At 32.2% G+C, this 26,308-nt stretch overlaps 2 protein-coding genes across 2 annotated transcripts; both read left to right on the top strand.

The window, feature by feature from the left end:
• Positions 1-4,207: 4,207 nt before the first annotated feature.
• Positions 4,208-13,189, top strand: LOC111032768 (dynein heavy chain 6, axonemal-like). Its single transcript, XM_022313221.1, has 14 exons — positions 4,208-4,303; positions 4,391-4,490; positions 4,649-4,733; positions 4,825-5,162; positions 5,872-6,117; positions 8,124-8,558; positions 8,668-8,837; positions 9,776-10,002; positions 10,102-10,276; positions 10,336-10,465; positions 10,555-10,656; positions 10,733-10,882; positions 11,400-12,209; positions 12,292-13,189. The coding sequence occupies exons 4-14, from the start codon at positions 4,833-4,835 to the stop codon at positions 12,982-12,984; spliced, it is 3,468 nt and encodes a 1,155-aa protein (XP_022168913.1). The 5' UTR covers positions 4,208-4,303; positions 4,391-4,490; positions 4,649-4,733; positions 4,825-4,832; the 3' UTR covers positions 12,985-13,189.
• On the top strand, positions 13,185-25,825 carry LOC111032779 (dynein heavy chain 6, axonemal-like). The gene is made up of 24 exons (XM_022313236.1): positions 13,185-13,641; positions 13,718-14,142; positions 14,209-14,347; positions 14,411-14,947; positions 15,022-15,270; positions 15,361-15,796; positions 15,870-16,542; positions 16,873-17,322; positions 17,413-17,585; positions 17,687-18,584; positions 18,895-19,140; positions 19,814-20,051; positions 20,119-20,613; positions 21,823-21,995; positions 22,067-22,247; positions 22,316-22,495; positions 22,556-23,323; positions 23,401-23,641; positions 23,734-24,036; positions 24,107-24,258; positions 24,339-24,689; positions 24,748-24,840; positions 24,914-25,232; positions 25,366-25,825. The coding sequence occupies exons 1-24, from the start codon at positions 13,219-13,221 to the stop codon at positions 25,593-25,595; spliced, it is 8,373 nt and encodes a 2,790-aa protein (XP_022168928.1). The 5' UTR covers positions 13,185-13,218; the 3' UTR covers positions 25,596-25,825.
• Positions 25,826-26,308: the final 483 nt, after the last annotated feature.

Raw genomic sequence — 26,308 nt, 5'->3', positions numbered from 1 at the left:
TGCTTTTTAAATATTATCATGTACATATATATAAAATGATAATATGAAAGTTTGGCTGTGGGTGAGTTGAGGCCCGACGTGTCATTTCCGGTGTTGGATACCGGTGAATCCCAGCCCCATAATATTTTAGGTGTAGGTAAGTTGAGGCCTGGATTATCAAATTATCATTACTTGAGTACCTATGTATATATCTATTACCTATGAACCTGGCAGATGCAGTGTTGCATGTACCTACCAACGAATAACGATATAAACGAAATGTTCGGTACGTATGATGGGGAGCAATGACCTCTACGCTCTACATGATATCTAACTTATCATATTGGGTTTAGTTATGGGGAGTTATATCTTTATATAATATTATGTTAAAGATAATATAGATCGTTTTATTGTATTACCTGCCGTATGACTTGGATTAACTACGATAATCGGATGATTTCAAATGGCGAAATAAATATTGTCAATGCGTATTCAGTCCGAAATCAATGTTTGTTTGTTAAAATTTGTATCGTTCGTATAATAGTATGTATAATATATTATAAGGAACGTATTTGAAAATAATTTGTCATACAATTTGTATATAGTGAAATATTGAAGTCGCTTATTATCTACGAAGGCTATACAGTACACATTTTTCATAAGACACTACAATATAGGATGATGTACAGCGGCCTTGCTGGGTCAAAAATTTCAAGTGTTTGATTAAATTAATAATTATCACCATTAAATATAATAGTTGAGAGTAACACCAATAACAAATACAATAAATTGACGAAAAAGTCCCGAATAGACAAATAATGAGTAATTCTCTGAAAAGAAAAGCTTTAGAAGACATTTCTTTCAAACCGTCGAAACTTATTCGCTCAAAATTGAAACAACGTGATATACTGACTTTGACTTACAATGATTTAATTCGACATAATATTCATCATACCCGTCTATCTGTGCCCTCCCCCCTCTGTCGAGCTGCATTGAAGATGGGGTCTATGGAAATTAAAACCAACATAGGTGAACAATTTTTGTTTGTAAACAATAATGTAAACTCGATTAGTAGTTGGTTTTTCTACGCAACAAAATGTAAAAGTGCTATGAAAATATTCGTCGATATGGGACGTTGAAAAGCTGTAAAAAGAACATTACACAACTCTTTTCCATAAAAATGGTGTGTATTTTTATATGTATTTATTTTTATTTATTTACTTGTACTTGTTTTTTTACTACCCAACAAGTTAAATACTGCGTACGCAATGTGTATTACGTTACGTTACGTTGTTATTTACGTCATGTGCATTTCAATATGTAATTCGTCACTCCACGTCCGTTGGTTTATTGTGCTCTCCTACTAACAATTTTATAGATTTTGAACAAGCAATACATAGTGTTGCAGAGGAAGTCTTCCATCATGCACAAATAAGAGGATGTCGATTTCATTTAGCGCAAAGTTGGTGGAGGATAGAAAATCCAAAGTTTAGGACTTACTAAACTATATAATAATAATATAGACGATAGTCATTATTTAAAATATTTTTTTGGATTGCCATTTTTAGAACCTGAAAACGTCATAAACTGCTTTACTGACGACTTTTGGCAATACAGCCTGGTGAAAATGACCAGATTGTGAAATGTACAAACTACATTTTTGAAAACTATTGAAATGGTGTGGAACACCATTCAGTTTTCATATTTTTATAATTATAATATTAAGTATAGTATTATATGCTATACATATATCATAGATGCGCGTGTCATCTTTTATCCATTCTGTAATATCACGGAGTAAAGCTATATATATGTGTAACTATTTTGTATAGTAAACAAAATGTATAATAATCGTTCGGCCTGCTTGACATTCATCAGCCGAATCAGAGTTAGTCTCGTCTCACCACTTGCTCCGTGTATTGTTGCTGCCAGGTCATCGGTAAAGTAAAATATTTTATATTAGATTTTATTTTACATTTTAAAATATACGTTAAATTATACTCGGTATAACTAGTTGTCTTGCCGAACATACAAATCCTCTCACATTCCCCCGTTTGGTGCTGATCTATCACAACGGATACACAATTACACACCATATACCACTAGTGATAGACAATAATTTAATTGTTACCACGTAACACTATATTTCACAGGAGTCTATGCCCCCCCCCCTTCGAATATAAAGAAGTTTACTGCTAGCTGCAACCGTACTATTAACAGTTGTGAAAGTTTTCATTCAAAACTAAACATGTCATTCTACAGTAGCCATCTTAACATATATAACTTCATTGATGTGTTACTAGATGTTCAATCTGAAAGAAACATAAATTGCAGAAGTAAAAGTGGAAGAACAAAGAAAATATGAGAAAAAATAGTTTTCATTAGAGTAGGTACAGATGTCAAAGAATGAGCTAAAAGAAATGGAGAATTTCGATTTAGTTACATCGTTGAGTTTTAACTTTTTGCTAAAACAGTAGTTAGATTATGTTAGATGAGGTATAACAATATTAACATACGAATACTTTTTATTTTTTTGAACATTATTACCATAATATATGACATATTATATTATATAGAAACTCAAAATAATATTAATATACGACAATGTTAGAAAATACGTTAATATTAATAATTCATTTAGTAAATTTATATTGTGATGTTTATATACTATATGTAGCACCTACTATATTTATATATAGCACCTACTATATTATATTATATAGCACCTACTATATTATATTATATAATGTATAGCAACTCACCAACACCGAAAAATGTCGTCAATTTTACAGTTATATTGGTTTTTGAATTACAACAAAATAAGGTAATCGTTCGATGACAAATCTTTTATTTAAAGGTCAATATCCAATGTCTTAAAAATTTGAAACCCAACACACTGGACGCAGCACTCGGACCGGACGCGGATACCACCACACAGATTCTCGGATTCTTTAGGAAAACAAATCTGTATAGTCAAATTTAAGTTTAAATGTAAAAAATGTAATTGTATATATTTGTGAAATTATAACTAATGGCCGTTGTCACCGATGTTAATCAAGATCAATAAAAAAAAATTTGAACTTCAAACGCTCATAAAAAACTATGATGAATTTACGATCAACATTTTTTTAAATTACAATAATATCAACTTACGAGGAACATTGTAATTAGGTAAATATGTTTTATGATATTATTTGATATAAGTAATTTATTTCACTATTATTTAGTAATACAGCAGTCTCATTAATTTAAAAACATCATCATGTGGATAAAATATTATCATACAGTTTAATAGTTCCAAGCACCCGCAAATAATATTTTTGAAATACAACAAAATAATTAAACAATAACATTGATATCCTTCGTTTAAATATCTTATTTCACACCAATGTGTTTTTAGATTTTTTGATTGCAGTATGAAATAGTTATGGGAAACCTTGTTTTCAATTTTCAATCCTTGCTATACAAATTGAACATTTGATACATTTTTCATTACAAAGTGATTTTCAAATGTTGTCAAAATATGAACTTCAAACATAAATTTAAAAAGCTGGTAAGTAGGAGACGCTTTGCCGTATAGTAGGTTACAGGTGGGTCACTGTAATTAATGTTATAACTTTGAATTTAGTGATACAATATCGTTGTACACGGAAAACGATTCTGAGCGGAGACTGTTTGTCGGCCTAAGATATTTTATATTATATTTACATCGTTATTATTACTACGGTAGCTGGTAGGTTGAGTTCATATTAGTTGCATACTATCATACATGTATATAATAATAATACATATATTAAAAAACATCCAAGTACCCACAAATAACATTTTTTAATGTGTATTTTTAATGTATTATGATTTATGTTTATCAATAACTTTTGAGATTACTTTTTTCATCATTTTAATAAGTATTTTTTGTGAAACCACGAATATATAATTATGATTGTTTGGTTATAGAAAAGTTGAGTCTTTGATAAAAATAAAAAGTTTTGATTGGGAGGTATTTATATATTTAAAATAATTTATATTTGACCAGTTGTGTAACCTGATTTTTTAGAAGTATTAAAATATTTCTAGACAATTCTCTACAGTTTTACTACAGTTCTGGAATGCTTGTTAAGAAACGTATCCTTAGCGACGACCTTTGAATCGATACTAAACTAAATAGGGAATAACATGGGGGCATTCAACCTATCAGTAAGTTAAAATTGTTGTCTTGTTTAGTAGGCCATGAACATTTGGTTTCGACTTTGATGCGTGCAGGTGTGGTGTAAGTAATCTCAGCTCGAAGGAGTTCGTCAGAAAAGAAACCAAAAATAAATAGCAAGTATGATAGCCCGTTGTTTAAATACTACTGTGTTGTACGTCAATCGGACGACTGTCACTTTAATTTTTTAATTTTTTCGTTTGCTAGTGATTCAAAAAATGTCAAGAAAAAAATAGCCACAACAAATCCGACAAACTCTAAGTGTTTGCTGTCGATACCGAACGAAAAAGAGAAGCCAGGACGTTTAGTGAGTTTTGGTCATTTTTTTCCTCTTTTATTCCAATCTAAAAAAATAAAAATTGAGTTGCCATAAATGACAAATAATAACAATTAAATTGCCAATAATCCTTGTCATTATAATTTTGAATTGAGACATTTTTTACATGCTGTATTGTGTTGCATTAGCCTTACTCTGGGCAGTTCACGAAAACGAGAAACGAAAATGCGCCGTACAGGGTTGTTAGTGAAGTCGAACTAGACGAAACGAATCGTAAGTACCCACAATAGAATAATGGATTATTATTTATCAAGCATTACTACTCGTACAATTGAGATTTTAGCGTGTCGATTTTAATGTTTAGCCGTCGAAATGGGTGAGTCTGAAGATTGCGCCATCGCCGGAGACGGAAAAACGTCGGTTAAAGAAGAACCACCAGAAATATTAAACCTAGATAAGACTATTGAAGAGTTAAAGGCGGCGACGGAATACAAATTTATTTATCTAGTTTACGCAGTTAGCAAAAAATCTAAATATTTTTCACCGTATAATTTCAAAATTGTTCTGTTCAAAAATATCAACAAACGTTGTTTCTTTACGCTAAGTAATGAAGGTATGTTGTCTGAGATTCAAAACGAAGTGACATTCACTCCATTTGGGCAATTCGAAGAGGAATATAGATCATATAAGAAAGTCGTAAAAGTAAGTTACGGTTTTTATATTGACTACATACAGTTACGTATATTGGCTATATTATATATATATATATGTTAAACATAATATGAAATTCATTCAAATGTGCAGGTACCAATAATAATAAATATTTAATATGAACTTAAAAATTATAAATAATTTAACAACAACAACACATAGTGAGCCATTAAATAAAGTTATTTAACTCAGGTTTTCAGTGAGTTTTCAATAACAAATGATCAAAATTTATATTTAAACAAAAAAAAATGTTACAAAATATATGTGGTATTTGACTATTGCGTAAGTGGAGACCTACTAAGCACTATAATGTATGGTTACTATTTATTTAGTGACGTATCACGGTTTTTAAATGTTATAAATAAAATAAAGAACTGTAAATAGTAATTACTTATATAGCATTATTATCTAGCAATTTAAATAATTAACCCTTAGGTATAAAATTGTTATGAACATCGTTATATCATATACAAAAGTTGAAAAACTATGTTATCATTTAACTGAAACTCTCAATTAATTATTTGATTTGGCGGTTAAGGAGTATTTAATCGAAGTATTTCATGACTAGCCACTAGCTACCTTCATAGAAGTATAGGCTGTATTAAAACAATATTAGGATTTGTGCTATTTATATGTAGGTACCTATAAAAACTTTGTTTATCTTTGAAAAATACAACTGTGTTAATGATTTTGTACGCAGATACCATTGTTTAAAAACTACCTACAATGGAAGTGTCTGCACTTCTGGTACAAATACATTTCACAGAACAAGTACTGTTGGGCGCGAGAAGAGCTACAAGGGCCTCTATCGTTATTCATGTTGTCCGCTCCACTACGGGACGCGTCGTTAAAGGTGTCTGCCCTGATTCACCAGACCGCGGCAATAAGCTTGTACAACGGTTCGGTTACCGAAGAAAACACCCTTCAAGGGTTTAAAGAACAACAGGTTGGTATTAGTCCACGAAGGGAAAACCGTTGTAAACAAAGTTACGACCACTTTGCACAAAACTGGCACAAACAATAGTTACGTACCCTGTTTTTAAATAGTTTTTTTTACATGTACACTAATAAAAATCATTATAGATGATAATCTAACAGAGTGTATTTAAACAGTGAGTTAATATACAGAAAAAAAATTGAAAACATTGTCTGCAGTGAAATGAAGTGGACCGAGTGCAGTATATTAATTGCCAAAAAAAAATTAAAATTAAATAGAAAAATTTCATTTCGCATTTATTAGGATTTAGGTATTATGATTAATGTTACCATATCTTAACCATATTTTAATATGGTCAGGTGGCTCTAATCTTTGGAGGATTTTCAAACTGCTCAGGCAAATGAAAATATTTGAATATTGCACTCGATCCGGTCGTTCTCTAGAGCTTAAAAATATTATTCTAATAGCTCATGTTCGTTGACAATTACATGAATATATCGATTTAATATTACAATGATGTAATAGTGTAATAACATGACGTGCCTACCTAATTTAGAAATGTACAAATTCTTATAAACTATATTATTTTCAAACTGCCCAGCACCGAAGCTGAATCTATCTATACAATTATAGTATAGTTAAAAACAATAAATATTAGATATCAAAAATACAAATTCTCCTTTTGACTGTCGACTGATGGGAGTTAATAAATAAGTTTTATGCGATGATCTTAACGAGTGTAATTCGAGCTTTATCTTTTTCTGTCTCAAATGAAATTTGACGAAAAAAAGTGCAATTCGACCTAACTGTAAATACCTGATTGGCAATACGATATACCTATAATATGATACTGTTCATAACTAGTAGCTGCAACATAGTTGTACAATTTATGGTAATATACTTATCGTTTTATCAGTTGTCAGAAAAACTAAACTCTAATAATATGCTCTAATATTTTATTGTTGCTATTTAATTATTTAAGCTATAATCCTGTAGGTGGTATTTGTACACCGAACACACTGCACATGTGAAAGACTATATTATATAATAATGAATACCTGTGAAAATCGTGTAAATTCCACTGTTACTAATTTTTTATCCGTAAGCAGAGCATGTACGTAAAATCTACTGATATTATTTTTTACCCATTTAATTTGAAATTTTGAGGGTTGCGAAAGACCGCAGTTTATTATTTATCAGTTTAAATTTAAAACTAGATTTGATTATAATATGATTAATTATGCATCATGATTCATGACACACGAAAATATAATCATATATATCTAACCTAACGCCTGGTGCACACTTCCGTTTTTTGCCTCACAACATATGCTCTGTACAATACGATCACATATTACCTACGCCGTATTTGCATTTTACGGTGTCGCAATGGCGAAAACAGCACATTTGCACAGGGTCTAACGAGCCGTAGTAACTAATAGCAAATCCGATGAATTTATAAACGAATCTATTATTATTATTGTATGTAATATAAATATTTAATTAAAATATCTAGTCTGTACGACGGATATTCCTTTTAGAATAATAACAAAAAAAGAAATCGATTTTATTGAAACTGGTGTTGCTTAAGTATTCCCACTTTTTCATTATTTTCGCAAGTTTTTCTCAATTATTTTAAGACTTTTAATTTTTAAGTGATGGGGAACTGCTTCAGTACCAATTAAATCCAATTTCACACCAGAAACCTAATATTTAAGACCATCCAGTATATATTTAAAGTGTATTCGTATGTCAGTGTGGATTCGTTTTATTCTGAAATATTTTGCCTACCTATAAGAGCATAATAAATCCTCAGAAACGATCCGAATAATTAAGTAATATTTTTTACTAGGTACCTTAGAAACGGTTTTAATTTTAATTTTTATAAACTACATATACCCACGTCGAATGTCATTTTTATTTTCGAGATGTGTAAGCAGGGTACCTGTATAGGGTTCAGGATTTGAACCATATCATTTTTTTTTAAATTTATATTCCGTACCTGTGTCGTGCAGGAGAATAGCACTGAGGCGGCCGTCGGACACTTGCAGAATCTGCGCCTGACGGTCCAAGGCTTAGTACAGGCCGCGTGCTCCAGCGCCCTGGCCGAATGCGGGTTCACCACGGACGACTCGGAATTCCGTACCACAAAGACCTCGCGTATAGCAAAGACCCAAGCCGGTGGTGGTAGTACCACCACCTACACGATGCCGTTCGTAAAACAAAGGTCCAAACTTAAATGTTGTCAGAGGATATGTCGGTTTATCGCGTTCGTCGATTTCCAGTTGCAGTCGCATCTGCACAAGATAGCCACGAATCAGATCGTTCGTTTTGAGGCGGACGTGCGCAGGCACTACAAATACGTTCCCGACGAACTTCATCATACGAACGGCCGTGCCGACGACGTCGATACTGTGCTGGAAAGTGACAGATCTTCGGACGATCCAAAGGTGAGATTAACTATACATCCGGTCGAAACGATCGTAATGTTAATATAAAATTATAAATGTTTTTTTTGATATGCCTATACAATATTATTTACATACTTTCGATGCACAGTCACCACTGTTCGTGTTGGAGGCATTTTTAACAAAAAATGGTATCGAGTTCGATAACGCGCAAAACGATTTCATCAATTACGTGTCGTTTTTAATGGAAAACTGGAAATGGATCGTTATCACACACGTTCCACCGCTTCTGGATGATATCGAATTCAACGATTTCGTAATGTGAGTTTTAAATACCTACATTCATTCACCATTTCACCCATCACATAGTATTTTCGGGTAAACTACTTTTAAAGATTAATTATAACTCAATTGTACCTATGCACTTATAGGTAGGTACTTACTAGATAGGTCAGGAATTCGAATAATTAAGTATGAATTTCCTACATTTTTCAAAACCAAAAGTATATCTATAAAGTCATTACTTGTTTATAATCGATTCTGGCACCGGTTTTAGGTGATTCATTTTTTAGATTTTTAATTTTTAGGTCCATTCATTTTCAATCGATTTGATTGTACGGGCTTAAAGACATTCGTATTGGTGCTTAATATATATGCAAATAAAATAATTTCCAAAGACTTTAATGATCTAAATTTTAAAAACGATTGTATAATTATGCAAAACTCTAGATTGGCTGTACATATTTTGGAGTGATTGAGGGTTTTAGAATTGTATTTAATGGTTTAATTACTTATTCAAGCATTTTTCATATTCCAACAATTTAGTAATTTATTTTTTTGAGTTACTTAATCTGGGTTTTTTCATAAACGTTATTTTTAATGGTATTTTCGCTTTTATTTGTATGTATCAATAGCGCTTTACTATAAATACAAATATGGATGCCAGATAAAAAAAAATGTACATTACTAAATTAATTACCTAACTTAACGATTTTAAGCTGTTTTCATTCGAAAATGAACATATAACTGTAACAGGTACTTAAAATTATACGTAAAACAATTTATCAAACGTTATATTAACTGAAACGTAAATATTGAGTAATGTCGAAATGAAAAAAAAATTAACTAATTAAGCGTATTTGTAGACCATTTTAGGACTCTTAGAGTATAATATAATACTACTAATTTTTCATGTTCGTAAATAGTTTTTAGTGCATCAAATTTATATTTCTATTTAAATAATTCGTCATTCATTTCAGCCCGTCAATTTGTGGTAAACAAAATGATCGAGTATGTGGCAACGGACCATCATTGCAGTTTGTATTCGAAATTGATGGTGCATACCAGAGCACCACGGAAAAAATCTTGAATTATTTCACAACGAATTTTAAGGCGGTCCACAAGTACTTAAAACGTCTGGAATATGTTCACATTATTTACAGAGAAAACGAAGATATCGATCAAGGAACTATCGAAAACGAAACCAGTAAGTATTTTAGCCACTTATTGATGTATGATCATGAATTCCACTAATTCGCTCTCATTGAAATATAAGTAAGTGCATGATATACTTTTCTTTTCAAAGGCATTATTAATTTTCGAAAAATGTTAGAGAAATACAGACAACAAATAACCGACGTCGACAAAATAAAAACTGTACAAATGTTGGGAATGTTTCATTTAAAATTACACCTTTTAAAAAATGTTGCTAAACCAACCTGCGAATATTTATTAGAGCTAGTGGAAAAAACGCTTGTAAAGTATGTAAAAAATAGTATTTAGAAAAAACTATCTTATAATAAAATATACCTTCACTTAGAGCGGGCAAACGGCTGGTGAATGAGCTGTCAAACGAAATAAATGATTCTCTCAAGTACCTACATACTTCACCATCTACTGCTGCACAATACGTAGATTATAAAAAATTCCTGGAACATTTTTCTATAAGGGTTTGCATTTAAATAATATAATAATATTAGCTACACTCTACAATTACATGAAAATCAACAATATTCTTTAACGTGATTTAATATTTCAGTTGGACGAAATAGATAAAAATCATAACTATATAAGAGATCTTTATGAGTTAGCCGAAAAATTTGCAGTGCCCGTTCCCGATGAAGATATTGAAAATTATGATGTTAATAGCAGTATTATAACTTTGTAGTTTGTAGTTTAATAATAATAAGCGATTTGTATATAATATTTATTTACAGAAATTTGCAGACGCTCTTTCTACTCTACAAACAACTTTTGAGGACATTAATAATGAACAAGACAAACTCATTAGAGAATTCGTCAAAAAAATTGAAATTCATATAAAAGACATGATTCAAGATGTGGAACAAATAAATACTGAAGCCAATGTAATGATAGATAAAAATACAGACTTAGTGGTAGTATTCCGAGTACAGTCTTCGTAATAATTTTTAATAATTTCTCCCGAAAGTACTTATTGCTGTATTCTGAATACTTTTGAAAGCATTTAAAAGAATTAATTCAAAATACTTTTATAACATAAAAATTATATTTTTTATTTGAATATTTATTCTTTTGTTATAAATCATAAATTATCAAGGCTTATATATTCTATAAGTACAATATATTTTAACATCATTTCAAATATTCCCAAAGAATAAAGATAAGTGTCATTTTTCTAATATCTAAAATCAAAACTATTTTGAACGTATTTGGGATAGTTGTATAGTATTTTAAATAATTTTTTCAGAATAGTATCTTCATGAAGTATCTATCTTACATTTTAATACATATTATTAGAAATACTACTTTTATAAGCATTCGAGTATTTTATCCATGTCTTATATTTACAGCATAGAAACTACGTATGAAATATTACATATCATGAGCTATATTGGTTTTCAGGAATTGTGGTTAACTGATATTAACAGTAATAAAGAAGAAGTAAAATTGGCCTTATCTAAGCTTAATAATCGATTAGTAGAACGCCAAGAAGAATCGAATTTGTATGAGTCTTACCAGAGTTTCTTTCGAGTAAAGATGACCAAGTTTGATGTTCTAAGCGATGCAAGTGAAGCTGTAGGACTTAGAATTTTGATGTGGGATAGCTTAGACGAATGGGAAAAAAAAATGTCTATTTGGGAAGAAGATCATTTTCATAATTTAGAAGTGGAACAAATGAACACATTCTTAGCACTAAATTTAAAATACGTAACGCAATTTAAAAAAAATATTCCTGCATGCAACCTTGTTGATCTTATTGACCAAAAAGTACAGTCATTCAAACAAAAAATGACGATTATAGCAATGTTAAGAAATCCAAGTCTCAAGGACTATCATTGGATTAAAATCGAGCAAATCCTTGGGACGACGTTTCCAACTAATCAATATCTTACTCTAATTATGCTCGAAAAATTCGGTGCTTTCAAATACGGTTCTGAAATAATAGATGTTTCAATGCAGGCAAGTTCTGAAGCTACTTTAGAAGCGTTGTTAAAGAAAGTCGAAGATTCTTGGAAAGTTATTGATTTGATTGTTCTTCCTTACAAAAATACTAACGATCTTTTTATACTCGGTTCATTGGAAGAAGTTCAATTAACATTGGAAGAAACAAATATAAACTTAAATTCTCTCATTTCATCAAAACACATAGTGATGATTAAACCAAAAGTTGAAGAATGGATAAATTCTATGACCATTATGAATGACATTCTAGTAAGTAATATAACAATTATATTTTATAGGTTATTAAATTATTTTTGAACTTTATGCAATTGTTTGAACACGATGTGTTTAGACGGAATGGATATTGTGCCAGAATAACTGGATTCATTTGGAATTGATGTTTGCTGCTCCGGATATACAACGACAACTTCCAAACGAAGCTAAATTGTTTAATCAAGTGAACAGTTCATGGAAGAACATAATGCTAAAGGTTGTAAAAAATCCTTTAGCAATAAGCACATGCACCGACACCGACCTATTGAAAACTCTTATAAAAAACAATCAAGAATTAGAACAAATAGTATTATATTTGGAAGCGTATTTAGAATCAAAAAGAGTTGTGTTCCCACGATTCAATTTCTTAGCAAACGATGAACTTTTAGAATTGATTGCCCAAGCTCGAAATCCCAGAGCTGTACAACCGTACATGAACAAATGTTTTGATGCTATTTGGCGAATTCGATTTGAAAACGACGACGAAGAAGGAAAACCATTACAATCAGCAATAGATGGAAAATATAGTACACCCACAGACGTTATCGCCATGATATCTCCGGAAAGAGAGATTGTAAAATTCGTGTCACCGATCAAAGCCACTGGGAACATAGAATTTTGGCTATCGAGGGTAGAAAAGGAGATGGTAAATACATTACGATCGCTCATGTCCATAGCCATAGAAGATTATGAGGAAATTCCTAGAGAAAAATGGGTGTTACTACATGCTAACCAGGTTACAATTTTAATAATGTATGACACTGAAATCTAAAGTAATTCTATTTTCAGATAGTGATTGTGGTATCTCAAATGATATGGTGTCGTGATGTACACAAAATCCTTAAACTCAAGTCCAAAGTACAAGAATCATTGATTGAATTTGAACAAAAATATTTCAAATTAAGTATTTCTATCACAAAATCGCATTAAAATCTAGGTTATAATTAAGATTTTTATCACTAATGACGAAGGCTTGCCGTTTTAGGGCCTGAATGATTTGGCAGCAATGGTTCGACTTGGACGTTTGACCAAACTCCAATGTTCTGGAGTAAGTGCAATGATCACTGTCGATGTTCACGCAAGAGATGTGATATCTTCTTTGGTCGGCCGTGAAATCAATAGTGAGGCACACTTTGAATGGTTGAAACAACTTCGTTACTATTGGGATACCAAGGACGGATGTGTCGCGTACTCGGCCAACGCTCGTTGGTTGTATGCGTTCGAATACCTAGGTTCATCTCCTCGATTAGTGATAACGCCATTAACTGACCGATGCTACTTATGCATGATGGTTGCGCTTCAGTTGTGTTTAGGATGTGCATTGTCTGGACCCTCGGGTGCCGGAAAAACTGAAACGGTTAAGGGCCTCGCAAAAGCGTTAGCTACACAATGTGTCTTATTCAACTGTTCTGATGGATTTAATTATAAAGTTAGAGTTGCTTTGGATTTATAACTGCTACATTCATGCAAAAAAAAATATTGATGAATCTCCTCTTTTATTTTAGACAATGGGCAGATTTTTTTCTGGTTTAGCTCAATCAGGAGTGTGGTGTTGTTTCGACGAATTTGATCGTGTAAGGATCGAAGTACTATCTGTTATCGCACAACAACTAATCACTATCACGAACGCAAAACTGACTAATGTCAACAAGTTCATTTTCGAAGGCCGAGAGATTAGACTGATTAGGACATGTGCAGCATTTGTAACGATAAATCCAGAATATTTGGGAAGAAGTAAATTACCGGAAAATCTACAAGCTTTGTTTAGATCTATGACAATGATGATACCAGACTATAGTTTAATTGCAGAGGTTGTATTGTATTCTGAAGGGTTTCAGTTGTCAAAAATGCTGTCTCATAAAATAGTAAAAGTGTATCAATTATGCAGTGAACAGCTTTCAATTCAGAACCACTATGATTTTGGGATGAGGTAATGAGTATATGATTTATTTCAAGTATTATATTTGAATCCAACAACTATTTTGTATGATTATAGAGCTGTAAAAAGCGTTTTAATAATGGCGGGCTTATTGAGACGAGAAAATCCTATCATTGAAGAAAATGTAATCGTCGTCAAAGCGTTGAGGGATAGTAATTTACCAACATTTCTAAAAGATGACGCCATATTATTCAAGGTATGAAGTACAATCTTAAATTTCCGTTAAAACACAAATAATAATATATATTTTTAACTTTAGGATATATTAGAAGATTTATTTCCAGAAATTTTCTTACCAGAACAAGATTATGAAATATTCTTATCGACTGCCAAATGCGTGATGGAAAGTGAAGGCTATCAAATTAAAGAATGCATTTATGTAAAAATTATACAATTATTGCAGACAATAATCGTCCGACATGGTATCATGACTGTTGGTCCGACGGGGAGTGGAAAAACTACGATTTTAAAAATACTTGGTAAAACATTATCAGAACTTTATAATCAGAAAATAGAAAACCTACATTACAGACCAGTGAACATATACCGACTTAATCCTAAAGCGATTTCGATAAGCGAACTTTACGGCCAACTAGATCTCCTTACAATGGAATGGAGAGACGGATTACTTGGAAAAATTATAAGAAAAACAGTGCAAGCAGAAAAGGAAGAATTTCAGTGGGTGGTATGTGACGGCCCTGTTGATGCAATATGGGTCGAAAATCTAAATACCGTTCTTGACGATAGCAAGATTTTGTGTCTAGCCAATTCCGAACGCATAAAATTGAGCTCCTGGGTAAAGGTTTTACGTTCTAAATTATCGCCTTAACATTAATATGTTATACAATAAAGTACAATTATAATTTACAGGTTAGAATGGTTTTTGAAGTTGGTGATTTATCACAAGCATCGCCCTCTACAGTTAGCAGATGTGGAATTGTTTATATGGACACATCGAACCTAGGATGGTTACCATACGTACAGTCGTGGGCAAATCGATTACAGAATGATGTCATTAAAAGTGCAGAATTAAAAAAATATCTTATGTCATTATTTGAAACTTATGTCAACGAAGGCTTTTCATTTGTTGACAAACATTGTTTGGCTCCCATTCAACAGGTACTACTATAGGCACTTACATTTAAACGCTCATCTATGAACAATTTTAAAAAAGATATGCATTTATACAATAATCATGCTTTATTTTAGGTGGAAATTAGTAAAGCGACAATGATGTGTACAATTCTCGAATCTCTATTAACTGACCCTGGTAGTTTTGATGTGTCAACGGAAATTTCAAATGTTCAAAAATATATTTATCAATCATTTATATTCTCATATTTGTGGTCTCTAGGATCAAATTTAGTCGATTCTTCCCAAATTAAATTCGAAAATTTTGTTTTCAATCAATTTGCAGACATTCCTGAATATGGTATTCTACCAGGAACGAAATTATTTGACGTTTATCTAAACTTGGAAAGTAAAAAGTTTGAACATTGGAATACCATCATCCCAGATTTTGTATATAAGGCGCGTATACCTTATCACGAATTACTAGTGCCTACAGTAGATAGCATTCGGTATACACATGTTGCACAAAGAATTGTACATATGAACCAACCAGTGATGTTGACTGGAACAACAGGTGTGTAAGAATAATTGAATACTAGTAAATTAAAAATTATTTTTACAATACCATAATCATAAAATAATTTTAGGTGTAGGTAAGACTTCGGTAGCAAATTTTGTCATGCAAGACTTAAGGTCTATGGGGGACTGGATAACTGAAACGATCAATTTTTCTGCATACACAAATAGTAACAGGACCCAAGAAGTATTGGAATCAAAATTAGTGAAGAAAAAACGAAATCGTTTCAGTGCACCGGTAAATAAACGTTTGGCGCTCTTCGTTGATGATGTCAACATGCCGATACCCGAAATTTACGGTGCTCAACCTCCTATTGAATTGCTAAGACAGTTTTTGGATTCCGGTGGCATATATGATAGAGGTAAACTGGATTGGAAAGACATAGATAATGTGATTTTGTGTACCATCTGCTCGCCTCCAGGAGGAGGACGAAATCTATTAACTCCGAGATTCACAAGACATTTTTCAATGATGTTCATGCCCAATACAAGTGAAAATTCCATGAAAACTATATTCACATCTATTTTGGACAGTTTTCTAGAAGAGTTCCCTGAAAATATAGCTAATACTAGTTCAAAAATAGTGGGAGCCAGTGTTAAAATTTATTTGAGTATTTCAGAAAACTTATTACCGACTCCGGCCAAGCCGCACTATGTGTTTAATCTAAGAGATTTGTCGAAGACCATACAAGGAGTCTTGCAAGCTAATTTCATCACAATACTGGAACAAACACATTTATACCGGTATATTGCTGTAGTCATGGCTCATTACTCACAACTATGAAATTGCACTAAATAAGTATTAGATATTCACTCCCTTGTAAATTCAAAATTTTAAGTTACGTTTCAAAAATATGCAAAAAAATTAAATTTCAAAAAATGAAATATTCAGTAATTTTACTTACAAGCAAATTACATTTTTGAAAAGATAAATATTAACATTTTAAATTTTAAATTAAGGTTTTTAGGAGTATCTAATTATGTTAAAATAAAATATAAATAACACATGCCTTACATATTATGCCATTGAAAATAATATTTGTTGATAAAATGTTTTATTTGTTTTTCTCACAGACTATGGTATCACGAAACATTGCGTGTGTATCACGATCGTTTAGTTTGCCAAAAAGACAGGTCGTATTTCTTTAAAGTTCTTCAGGACGTGTGCACACGTTATTTCAACACTGAAGAGTTAGACATTTCGAAATCTACAGACGAAAATTCATCACGTCCTCCAATATTATTATTTGGTGATTTCATGAATTCAGTTTCGAGAGAGAGAAGAATTTACGAAGAAATAATTGATATCGATAAATTAAAAACCACGTTGGTCGAAAGATTAACAGATTTTAATATAGTTCATAATAAAGACATGCACATCATATTTTTCATGGACGCCATCGAGCATATCACACGTATTGCGAGGATACTAAGATTTGAAAGAGGAAACGCTTTACTCGTTGGAGTTAATGGAATGGGCAAACAATCTTTGACAAAATTGTCTTCACACATAAACACTTTCAAGTAAGTTTTACGTTATAACATTCTATTGGCACAAACACAAAAAATATATATGACAATATTAAAATACAATTTTATTACATGAATATTCAGATGTTTTCAAATCGAGTTAACAAAATCTTATAATCATGCTACTTTTCGTGAAGACTTAGTGAATCTTTATCACAACACCGGTGTGAAATTTGAAGACACTACATTTTTATTCACTGATAATCAGATAGTACAAGAAGAATTTTTAGAAGATATAAACAATATTTTAAGCACAGGTAAACCAATGTTTGGTACAAGTATGTCACTAAAATCAATAATATGATTAATTATCGTTTATAAACAATACGTATTTCATATTTTATAATATATATTCAAGGGGAAGTACCAGATTTATTTAAACATGATGTCTTGGAGAATGTGATAACTGCTTGTCGGCCAGCAGCATTGAACTTAGGAATCGACGGCCAGAATCAAGAAGCCATGTTCAGATTTTTCATACAGCGCGTTCGCTCTAAACTCCATCTCGTCGTATCCATGAGCTCCATCGGCGATGAGTTTAGACGGAGATGCCGGCTGTTTCCTTCGTTGGTTTATAACACTACGATAGATTGGTTTGATGATTGGCCGGCCGAAGCTTTTTTGTCTGTAGCTCACCAAAGTTTAGAAGAGGCTTTTGGGCAATCAGAAAACCTTGACATCGTCGACAGCCTAACGGATGTGTGTCACAACATGCACTTGACTATCATTCGAGAAACTGACAAGTTTTGCAAACAAACGGCGAGGAGCTGCTACGTAACCCTCAAGAGTTATTTGGAATTTCTGAAATTGTACGTAAAAATGCGAGGGTCACAAACTGACAAGATTAAAAACGATTCAGCCCGGATTTCGAATGGTTTACGCAAGTTGTACGAGACATTTGACATGGTAGGAGATATGAAAACAAAATTAAAATCTATGGCACCGGCACTCTTAGAGAAAAATGAAGCCACCACAAAACTAATGGAAGGCCTGACAAGAGAAAAAGCGAGCGTAGATAAGGTGCGGCAAATAGTACTTGTGGAAGAGGCAGCAGCGAAAATGAAAGCTTCAGCTGCACAGGAAATAGCCGAAGATGCCCAAAGGGACCTAACTTTGGCTATGCCAGCGATGGAAGCAGCCAAAGCGGCATTAGAGTCACTAAATAAAAACGATATAAACGAACTAAGGATGTTGAGCAAGCCACATAAACTCGTTCAAACTGTTATGGAAGCCGTGTGTTTGTTATTGTCAAAAAAGTAAGTAATCTGAATCTGGTCATGTTCAGAGAAGAGTTTTCTTTGGCTGTAATAATTGTAAGGAGTGTATTTTTTAATAATATCTCTGCATAACTAATATGGAATAAAAAAACCTTAAAAAAATTTAAAAAAGCTATGAATAAATACATTAAAAACAGAATGGTTATAATTCCTTAATTTGTTTGCAATAACTATAAGGGGCGCCATTTAATTTTCTCGCTGGGATAAATTTTTGAACATAGTGCTGCACATACTTATAGTTACTTACTTACATCTTAAATAAATGTTTTAATTGTATCTTTTTGTTTAGAACTGATTGGACTTCGGCTAAAACAGTACTAGGAGATGCCAATTTTCTAAAAGCTCTTCAAGAATACGATACAGACAATATATCTGACAAATTAATCAACCAACTTAAGCCCTATATAGAAGATCCAGATTTCAATCCACAGAAAGTAGCTACTCAATCAAAAGTTGCCAAATCAATGTGCATGTGGGTTCGAGCTGTTCACAGTTACTCTCTAGTATATCGAATAGTAGAGCCCAAAAGAAAGAAGTAAAAACATTTTTTTAAATTTAATTTTACATATCACCCAAAATATTCATCATAATACTAATTAAAATTATGGTATAATCATTACAATAAATATAAATAAGGACCATATTGTTCATAATTGATCGTTAATGATCCATTTGATCCATCGCTTAAGTGTTAGTAATAATATGTTATTAAATATGAACGAATTGGCTAATTAAAAAATATATCAATTTGTGAACGTTGGCCAAAAATATAAAATTAGTATCACTTTTATTAATAGCAGTAACTATATTATAATTAATAGACTATACATGGCACACAAATTAGTATTTCTTAATTGAGATACTTAATGGTTATATAAAAGTCTTAACCACAGCTAATAGAGTATAATAATTATGTTTAGAGTACAGATGTATATTCTGTTGAAACATAATTTTTATTTATAAATGATGTACGATTTCATTATAACATTTATAACTAATGAATAATGATGATAGTTCATATAGATATTTTTTTCTAAAAATGTATTTATGTAATTTATCAAATATTGTATTTTTTAGTTACATTTTTTTTCATTTACTACAACATGATAATATTTTAAAAATCTTTAATTTCATGTGTTCGAGACAATAATTTGAGTCCTTTTACCTAATTTTGTGTTACTAATATCTATACTTACCTATAAATCCAGACAACAAGAAGCCGAAGACGAACTCAACGTCGTGTTGAAAGAACTAAGAACAAAACAAAAAATGCTAGCTGATGTAGAAGAACGTTTACAAAAACTCGAAGACGTTTACGACCGAAGCGTTTCAGAGAAAAACAAATTAGAATTGAACATAGAGCGAACTCAATCACGGTTGAACCGGTCAGATTTACTAGTCGCGGCGCTGAGTGATGAACAGCAGAAATGGGAAAACAATTTGAAAGTATATTTTCGTATTTTTTTCAAGTGATAACTGCATAGATTCTGGCAAACACGTTTTATCGTTGCAGACGTACTCTCAACGTCTGTCGACCATAGTTGGAGATACAATAATAGCAGCCGGAAGCATCAACTATCTGGGACCATTTACGGATGGCTATCGTAAGGAGATAACCCTTTCGTGGTTACAGGAGTTAACACGACACAATGTTCGGCATTCACCAAATTATTCCCTGAGCTCTGTGTTGGTTGATCCTTCTGAGCTGCGGTTGTGGAATGTCTGTGGTCTGCCCCGGGATCCGGTTTCGACGGAAAGTATGATAATTGCGACAAGAGCAAGTCGGTGGCCGCTGATGATAGACCCTCAAGAGCAGGCGAACAAATGGATCAAGGCTTTGGAAGCAGACAATTCTCTGATGACGTGCAAAGGTGCAGATTCCGTCGACGATCTGACGGACGCGATTATCGATGCTGTCAGGCTGGGCGGTGCCGTTCTAATTGAAGTCCTTGATGAGCACATAAGCCCCGCACTCAAACCTGCGCTGGAAAACATCACGTTTTTACGAGTAACTTGATTCAAACATAAAACTATCAATTCTAAAATGTTGAAAAAACATTATAGTTTTCACTCCTGTCAACAAATCAACGAAATCCCGTTATCTCTAACCTATTATCTCGAACTATTCCCAGGCCCCGCAAGAAAACTTTTGTTTTTTTATTATAAGAAAATTTACAATAAGTTAAATGGATAATTGATATAACCCTATATACATAATAAAAATACACATGAGGCACATGATGAGGGAAATCATCCAACGATGGTACCCTCTAGTACAAGAAACCTAAAACGTAGTTTAATTTGTGATCGGACAGCAAATAATAACTTTATTCCATAACATGTAGTTGTATATGGATAGATTTACCAACAAGCTATCTACGCTTGATACACTAATTATTAGGGCTCGGGACTTCAAGGAGTTTGCGTGCTTTTAAATAATCATTAAAAACGTAGCTAAATAATATAGAAATTTGTTTCATAGCAAAACAAGTTTATATTTTAAATTTATTGTTGCATATTATGCATATTTGACCATTTTTAATTTTAATAGTGCATATTTGACAATATTATTTATACAAGTAGTAAGTTTTTGAGTTTTATAAAAAAAATTTAATTTTAAATAGATTTCCTGCACCGGATATAAATATTTAAAAATTAATGTTTGCGTTTTTCTTGCCTATCATTGCAATTGTATTGTTACTTATCGGTATACCACACCCGTGATTCCCGAAAGACAATAAGCCGATAGTGATACCAAAAAAAAATTGTATAGACTATGACTAGTCGTAGATAGAGGCCAGACGGTCCCTTGAATAGTAATAGTTGACAATTGGTGTTGTGCGTTCTTCATATTTTGGTTTCGTGAAGTGTTTTTTCTTTCGAGTGAGCCCATAGTAAAATAATTTAAAAATGCCTAGACCTAAACCAAAACCTTATGATCTGCTTAACGATTTTTTAAAAGAATATAATTTTTTAAATGCATATTTTAATGGCATATTTATTGATTCCTTAGGGCATAAATGCATGCATATTTTAAGGTTTTTGAAGGCATGAAGTCCATTGCCCTACTAATTATATTATATTTTATCCATGCCGCAATCACATAAGTATTTACCTATTTTATAATTATAAAATTTTAAAAATACTTGATTTCATAAACTGTCTGAAAGATGCTAGTTGTGATTTTAAAACATTATTAACGTTAAATCGTTAATAGGATGGACGCCTTTTGATGCGCATTGGAAATACCGACGTAGAATACGACAGTAAGTTCAGATTCTACATGACGACCAAAATGTCAAATCCTCATTATCTGCCAAACGTGTGGATGCAAGTGACGATGGTAAATTTTATATTAACGCCGATAGGATTAGAAGATCAGTTATTGGCGTAAGTAATCCAATATAAATCTTGAAATACGTCGGTAAAATTTGAACTAATTTTAATTTTAATTTCAATAGTCATGTCGTGCGATTAGAAAGACCCGAATTAGAAGAAAAACGGACCGAAACAAATTTGATAATAAATAACGACAATAATATATTAAAAGAAATGGAAGAAAAAACTTTAAGAATGCTATATATATCAGAGGGAAACATTTTAGATGACGAAGAACTTATCGATACACTCAACAACAGCAAGGTTGTTAACATATAGTTTTACACTCCTTTTGCATTATTATATTGGTTATCTAATTTTTATTTTTTCAGGAATCGTCAATTATTATAGCTGGGCGTTTAGTCGATGCTGAAGAAACGGAAAAAAGCGTTAATGCCGCACGAGAGCGTTATCGAGCTATAGCAAAACGAGGTTCATGTCTTTATTTTGTTGTGGCTCAACTATCTGAAATCAACATTATGTATCAGTTTTCTTTGAACTATTTTAATTCCGTCAGTATTAGAATCGATATATGGTAATATTATGGTCCTGATAAAATTGCTTTATTTTAGATACTTTCCAATGTGATAAAAAACAGTAACAAATCGATGAAATTCGACGCAAAAATGACAACCATTATTGAAGATCTTACCATGGCAGTTTATACAAATATTTCTAGAGGCTTGTTTGAATGTCATAAATTAATATTCAGTTTTTTACTCAGCATCAACATAAATTTACAAATAGGCAAAATCACTAATGCCGAATGGAAGTTTTTGCTTCACGGGCCCGTGGGTACAGAAAAAAAAAACATTCCGGAAAAACCAATGGTATTGACGGAAGACACTTGGAAAACTGTAAACTACATGTCTGAAATATTTCCTAAGTTTAAAAGTCTTTCGGAAAACTGCACTGGACGTATACGAATCAAACTTGGTAATTTTGTTCAGAATATTCATTTAGATCCCGAAAATAATAACCCTGCAGAAAATTGGGATTCAATATTGAATTCATTCGAAAAACTTATGATTATAAGAGCACTTAAAGAAGAAAAATTAATTTGTGCGATCTCTAATTACGTTATTACCGAACTTGGTAAAAAGTTTGTTGGAAGTCCGGATGTTTCCTATAGTTCACTGTACACCAACATTTCATCTACGGTACCGTTAATTTTTATACTCAGTCCAGATTCAGATCCATTTAAGTCTTTCCAAAAGTTTTCAGTAGAATTTGGCACAATAGACAAGCTACATGCAATATCTCTAGGCCAGAGCCAGGGACTTATTGCAGAAAAGCTAATAAAGAATGGAAAAGAACAAGGAAACTGGGTTTTCTTACAAGTAAAAGTCATGAATCGTGTTTTGTTTTGACACTGTAACATATAAATAAATTGAATAACACCAAACATAATTTTTAGAATTGTCATTTAGCACCATCGTGGATGCTTCACATGGACAATTTAGTTCAAGAACTGATCGATAACCCGTTGAAAGTCAACCAAAATTTCCGATTGTTCTTGAGTTCAGCGCCTTCACACGATTTTCCAACTTTTGTCCTACAAAATTCGTTGAAAGTTACTATCGAACCACCAAATAGCTTGCAAGCAAAAATCAAAAAATCGTTCGCAAACATGAATATTGATTTTTTTGAAGACAATGGTAAATATATTCATTTCACTGAATAATTTTACATTAATATTCCTGCCGTTTTATTTACCTACTAACTACATAATAAACTGGTCCCACAATAGCTTTTGGATCTGATTGGCGAAAAATGGTTTTCGGGCTGTGTTTTTTCCACGCTGTTGTATTAGAAAGAAAGAAATTCGGATCACTTGGATGGAACGTACCATATGCCTTTACTGATAGTGACTATGAATACGCTATGCGCTTATTACATACGTACTGCTTAACTGCGAAAGAAATACCCTGGGATGCTTTGCAATACATCACTGTTGACATTAATTATGGTAGCAGAGTTAACGATTATTGGGATCAAAAAACCTTGAAGACGATACTATTGAATTTCTTAGGTCCTCATACACTCGATTCGAGTAACTAACGAGGGCAAATAACCGTTAGGTACTTTTAAATCTTCTAATAAACAATTAAATATATTTTCAGATTATAAATACTCTGAGTCTGGCATTTACTTTTGTCCGGAAACAGAAAACTGTTCCACCATCGATAACTATCAACAATTTATTGATAAACTACCAATGACAGAAGAACTAGAAATATTTGGAATGCACGAAAATGCCAACATAGTGTATCAAGTATGAATTAGATTTATGAAGTAAACTTATTTGTATGTATATAAACAGTAATTATAACGCATGCAAATTGTATTTAAAAGACTAGAGAAACACAAGAAGCATTACGGACAATCTCTGGTGTCTATCCGAAAACGCTAATAGTTGCTGCTTGTAAACCAGATGACGAAATCGTTATAGACATAACAGTCGATATTTCCAAAAGACTTATTAGCTCTATAGATTTTCATCAATCTCATTTTACAATATTGAAACCTGACGAAAAAGGACGATTGCCTCCATTATCTACAGTTTTATCACAAGAGATCGAACGTTTTAATATATTACTCGACGTCGTGCACAATACTTTAACTGGCCTACGTGAGGCCATCGAAGGACACTCAATAATGTCTACAGAATTAGAAGCAGTGTACTGGTCATTCATGAACAATACAGTAATATAGTAATAATAATTATTATTTGAAACATCTAATAAATTGTATAACGTTGAAGGTACCGACAATGTGGCGGAACAGAGCGTATCCCTCGTTGAAAACTTTGGGCAGTTGGATCAAAGACTTAATACTAAGACTTGACTTTATTAATGTGAGTTGTATATTTTTATAATTTTCATCGTAAAAGTGGTAAAGTTGTTGAAAATAATAACAATCATATTTAGATCTGGTCGAAATTCGGAAGCCCTACCTCTTACTGGATCTCTGGATTATATTTTCCAAAAGGTTTTATCACCGGATGTCTTCAAAGGCACGCCCGGAAATATAGCATACCCGTCTATAGTTTAAAATTCGATTTTGAGATTACCAGCACTGTTCTGGCACAAAAGGAAATTTCGGCCATGCACTCGACCAGTTTTAAAGTAGAAACTCAAGTTTATAAAGGTTTGGCGGAAGGAGATGATGGCGTTTATGTCCACGGGCTATTTCTATGCGGTGGACGCATCGACTTAGACAGCAAACGTCTCGTGGATCCCATTCCGGGTAATTATTATAAAATTTAATCCTCAAACTGAATACATGTATGATGTATCTACTATTTTACTGCCTGTACTCTGTTGTTGCAGCCTTTTCAGAACTTAGTAAATTAATATTTATGTCATTAAATTGATTCCAGGGGACCTGTATTCTCCACTACCAGTTATACAACTAATACCCTCGGTAGACATAGACGAAAAAAGGTTGCGATATAATTGTCCTGTGTATAATACCGCTGCTCGAACAAGTGTTCATCCGACCACTGGACACAACACGCATTTTATAATTGCCATATTATTGCCGACAGACTTTCCGGAGAGTTATTGGATACTTAGGGGAACCGCTATTATTGCTCAAATATCAAATTAATTAATTCTTAATTCCTTTTAATCTTATATCATATCATATCGCATTCGATGTACGTGTTTAAATTTCAAATGTTGATCAGTTGATCAGTTAATGAGTCATACTGTTTTTTATTCATATATCACGTCATTAAGAGTTACTCATTAATCTGATACTTCAAGGGTCAATTATCTTTAAATTGTAAAACATATTATTAGATTATTAAAGTATTATTACAGAATATTTATTTTTTGTGTACCTACGTAATTTTATAAATAAAAGTCTCTTGGCCGATTCGATTGTACAAGTGATGCATAAGCTCTGCCAGAGATCCAGATGGGAATTTTTTTAAATAATTATTTGAAGTCAACTTCAATAGAAATTACAAATGATTATTTATTTTAAGTAAATTACTAGGTACTATGAGCGATAACGTATCTATAACACTGATAAATTTGAAAAGACGTACCTAATTATTATTTTAACTAGGAGTAAAATGAATTATAATAACTAACGAAATATTTTCATTCTTTCCACTAATAATTCTTTACTTAACTTATCAAAACGACTTATTTAAGGTGTCCTGTCTGTGCCTACTCTAGAACCACCACTGAATATTATATCGGTTATTAATTATTATTATTATCATACATACAAAGCTACAAAACGGTTCCTAATTAATAAACAAGGGTAAAAAATATGAAAATATTAATAATAACGGTGACGTGCAGTGGACA

This window comes from Myzus persicae, unplaced genomic scaffold (genome assembly GCF_001856785.1).
Source record: "Myzus persicae strain clone G006 unplaced genomic scaffold, MPER_G0061.0, whole genome shotgun sequence".
Classification (NCBI taxonomy): Eukaryota; Metazoa; Arthropoda; class Insecta; order Hemiptera; family Aphididae; genus Myzus; species Myzus persicae.
This window is presented reverse-complemented; position numbering and strand designations above follow the sequence as displayed.

Excerpts from the sequence above, each read along its gene's own strand:
- LOC111032779 (XM_022313236.1), top strand. The coding sequence starts at position 13,219 with ATGGTTCGACTTGGACGTTTGACCAAACTCCAATGTTCTGGAGTAAGT. Across the intron at positions 14,948-15,021 it reads GCATAAAATTGAGCTCCTGG|GTTAGAATGGTTTTTGAAGT; the intron begins GTAAAGGTTTTA and ends TATAATTTACAG. Across the intron at positions 22,496-22,555 it reads CTTTGAACTATTTTAATTCC|ATACTTTCCAATGTGATAAA; the intron begins GTCAGTATTAGA and ends GCTTTATTTTAG.
- LOC111032768 (XM_022313221.1), top strand. The coding sequence starts at position 4,833 with ATGGGTGAGTCTGAAGATTGCGCCATCGCCGGAGACGGAAAAACGTCG. Across the intron at positions 6,118-8,123 it reads AAGGGTTTAAAGAACAACAG|GAGAATAGCACTGAGGCGGC; the intron begins GTTGGTATTAGT and ends TGTGTCGTGCAG. Across the intron at positions 8,838-9,775 it reads GAATTCAACGATTTCGTAAT|CCCGTCAATTTGTGGTAAAC; the intron begins GTGAGTTTTAAA and ends CATTCATTTCAG.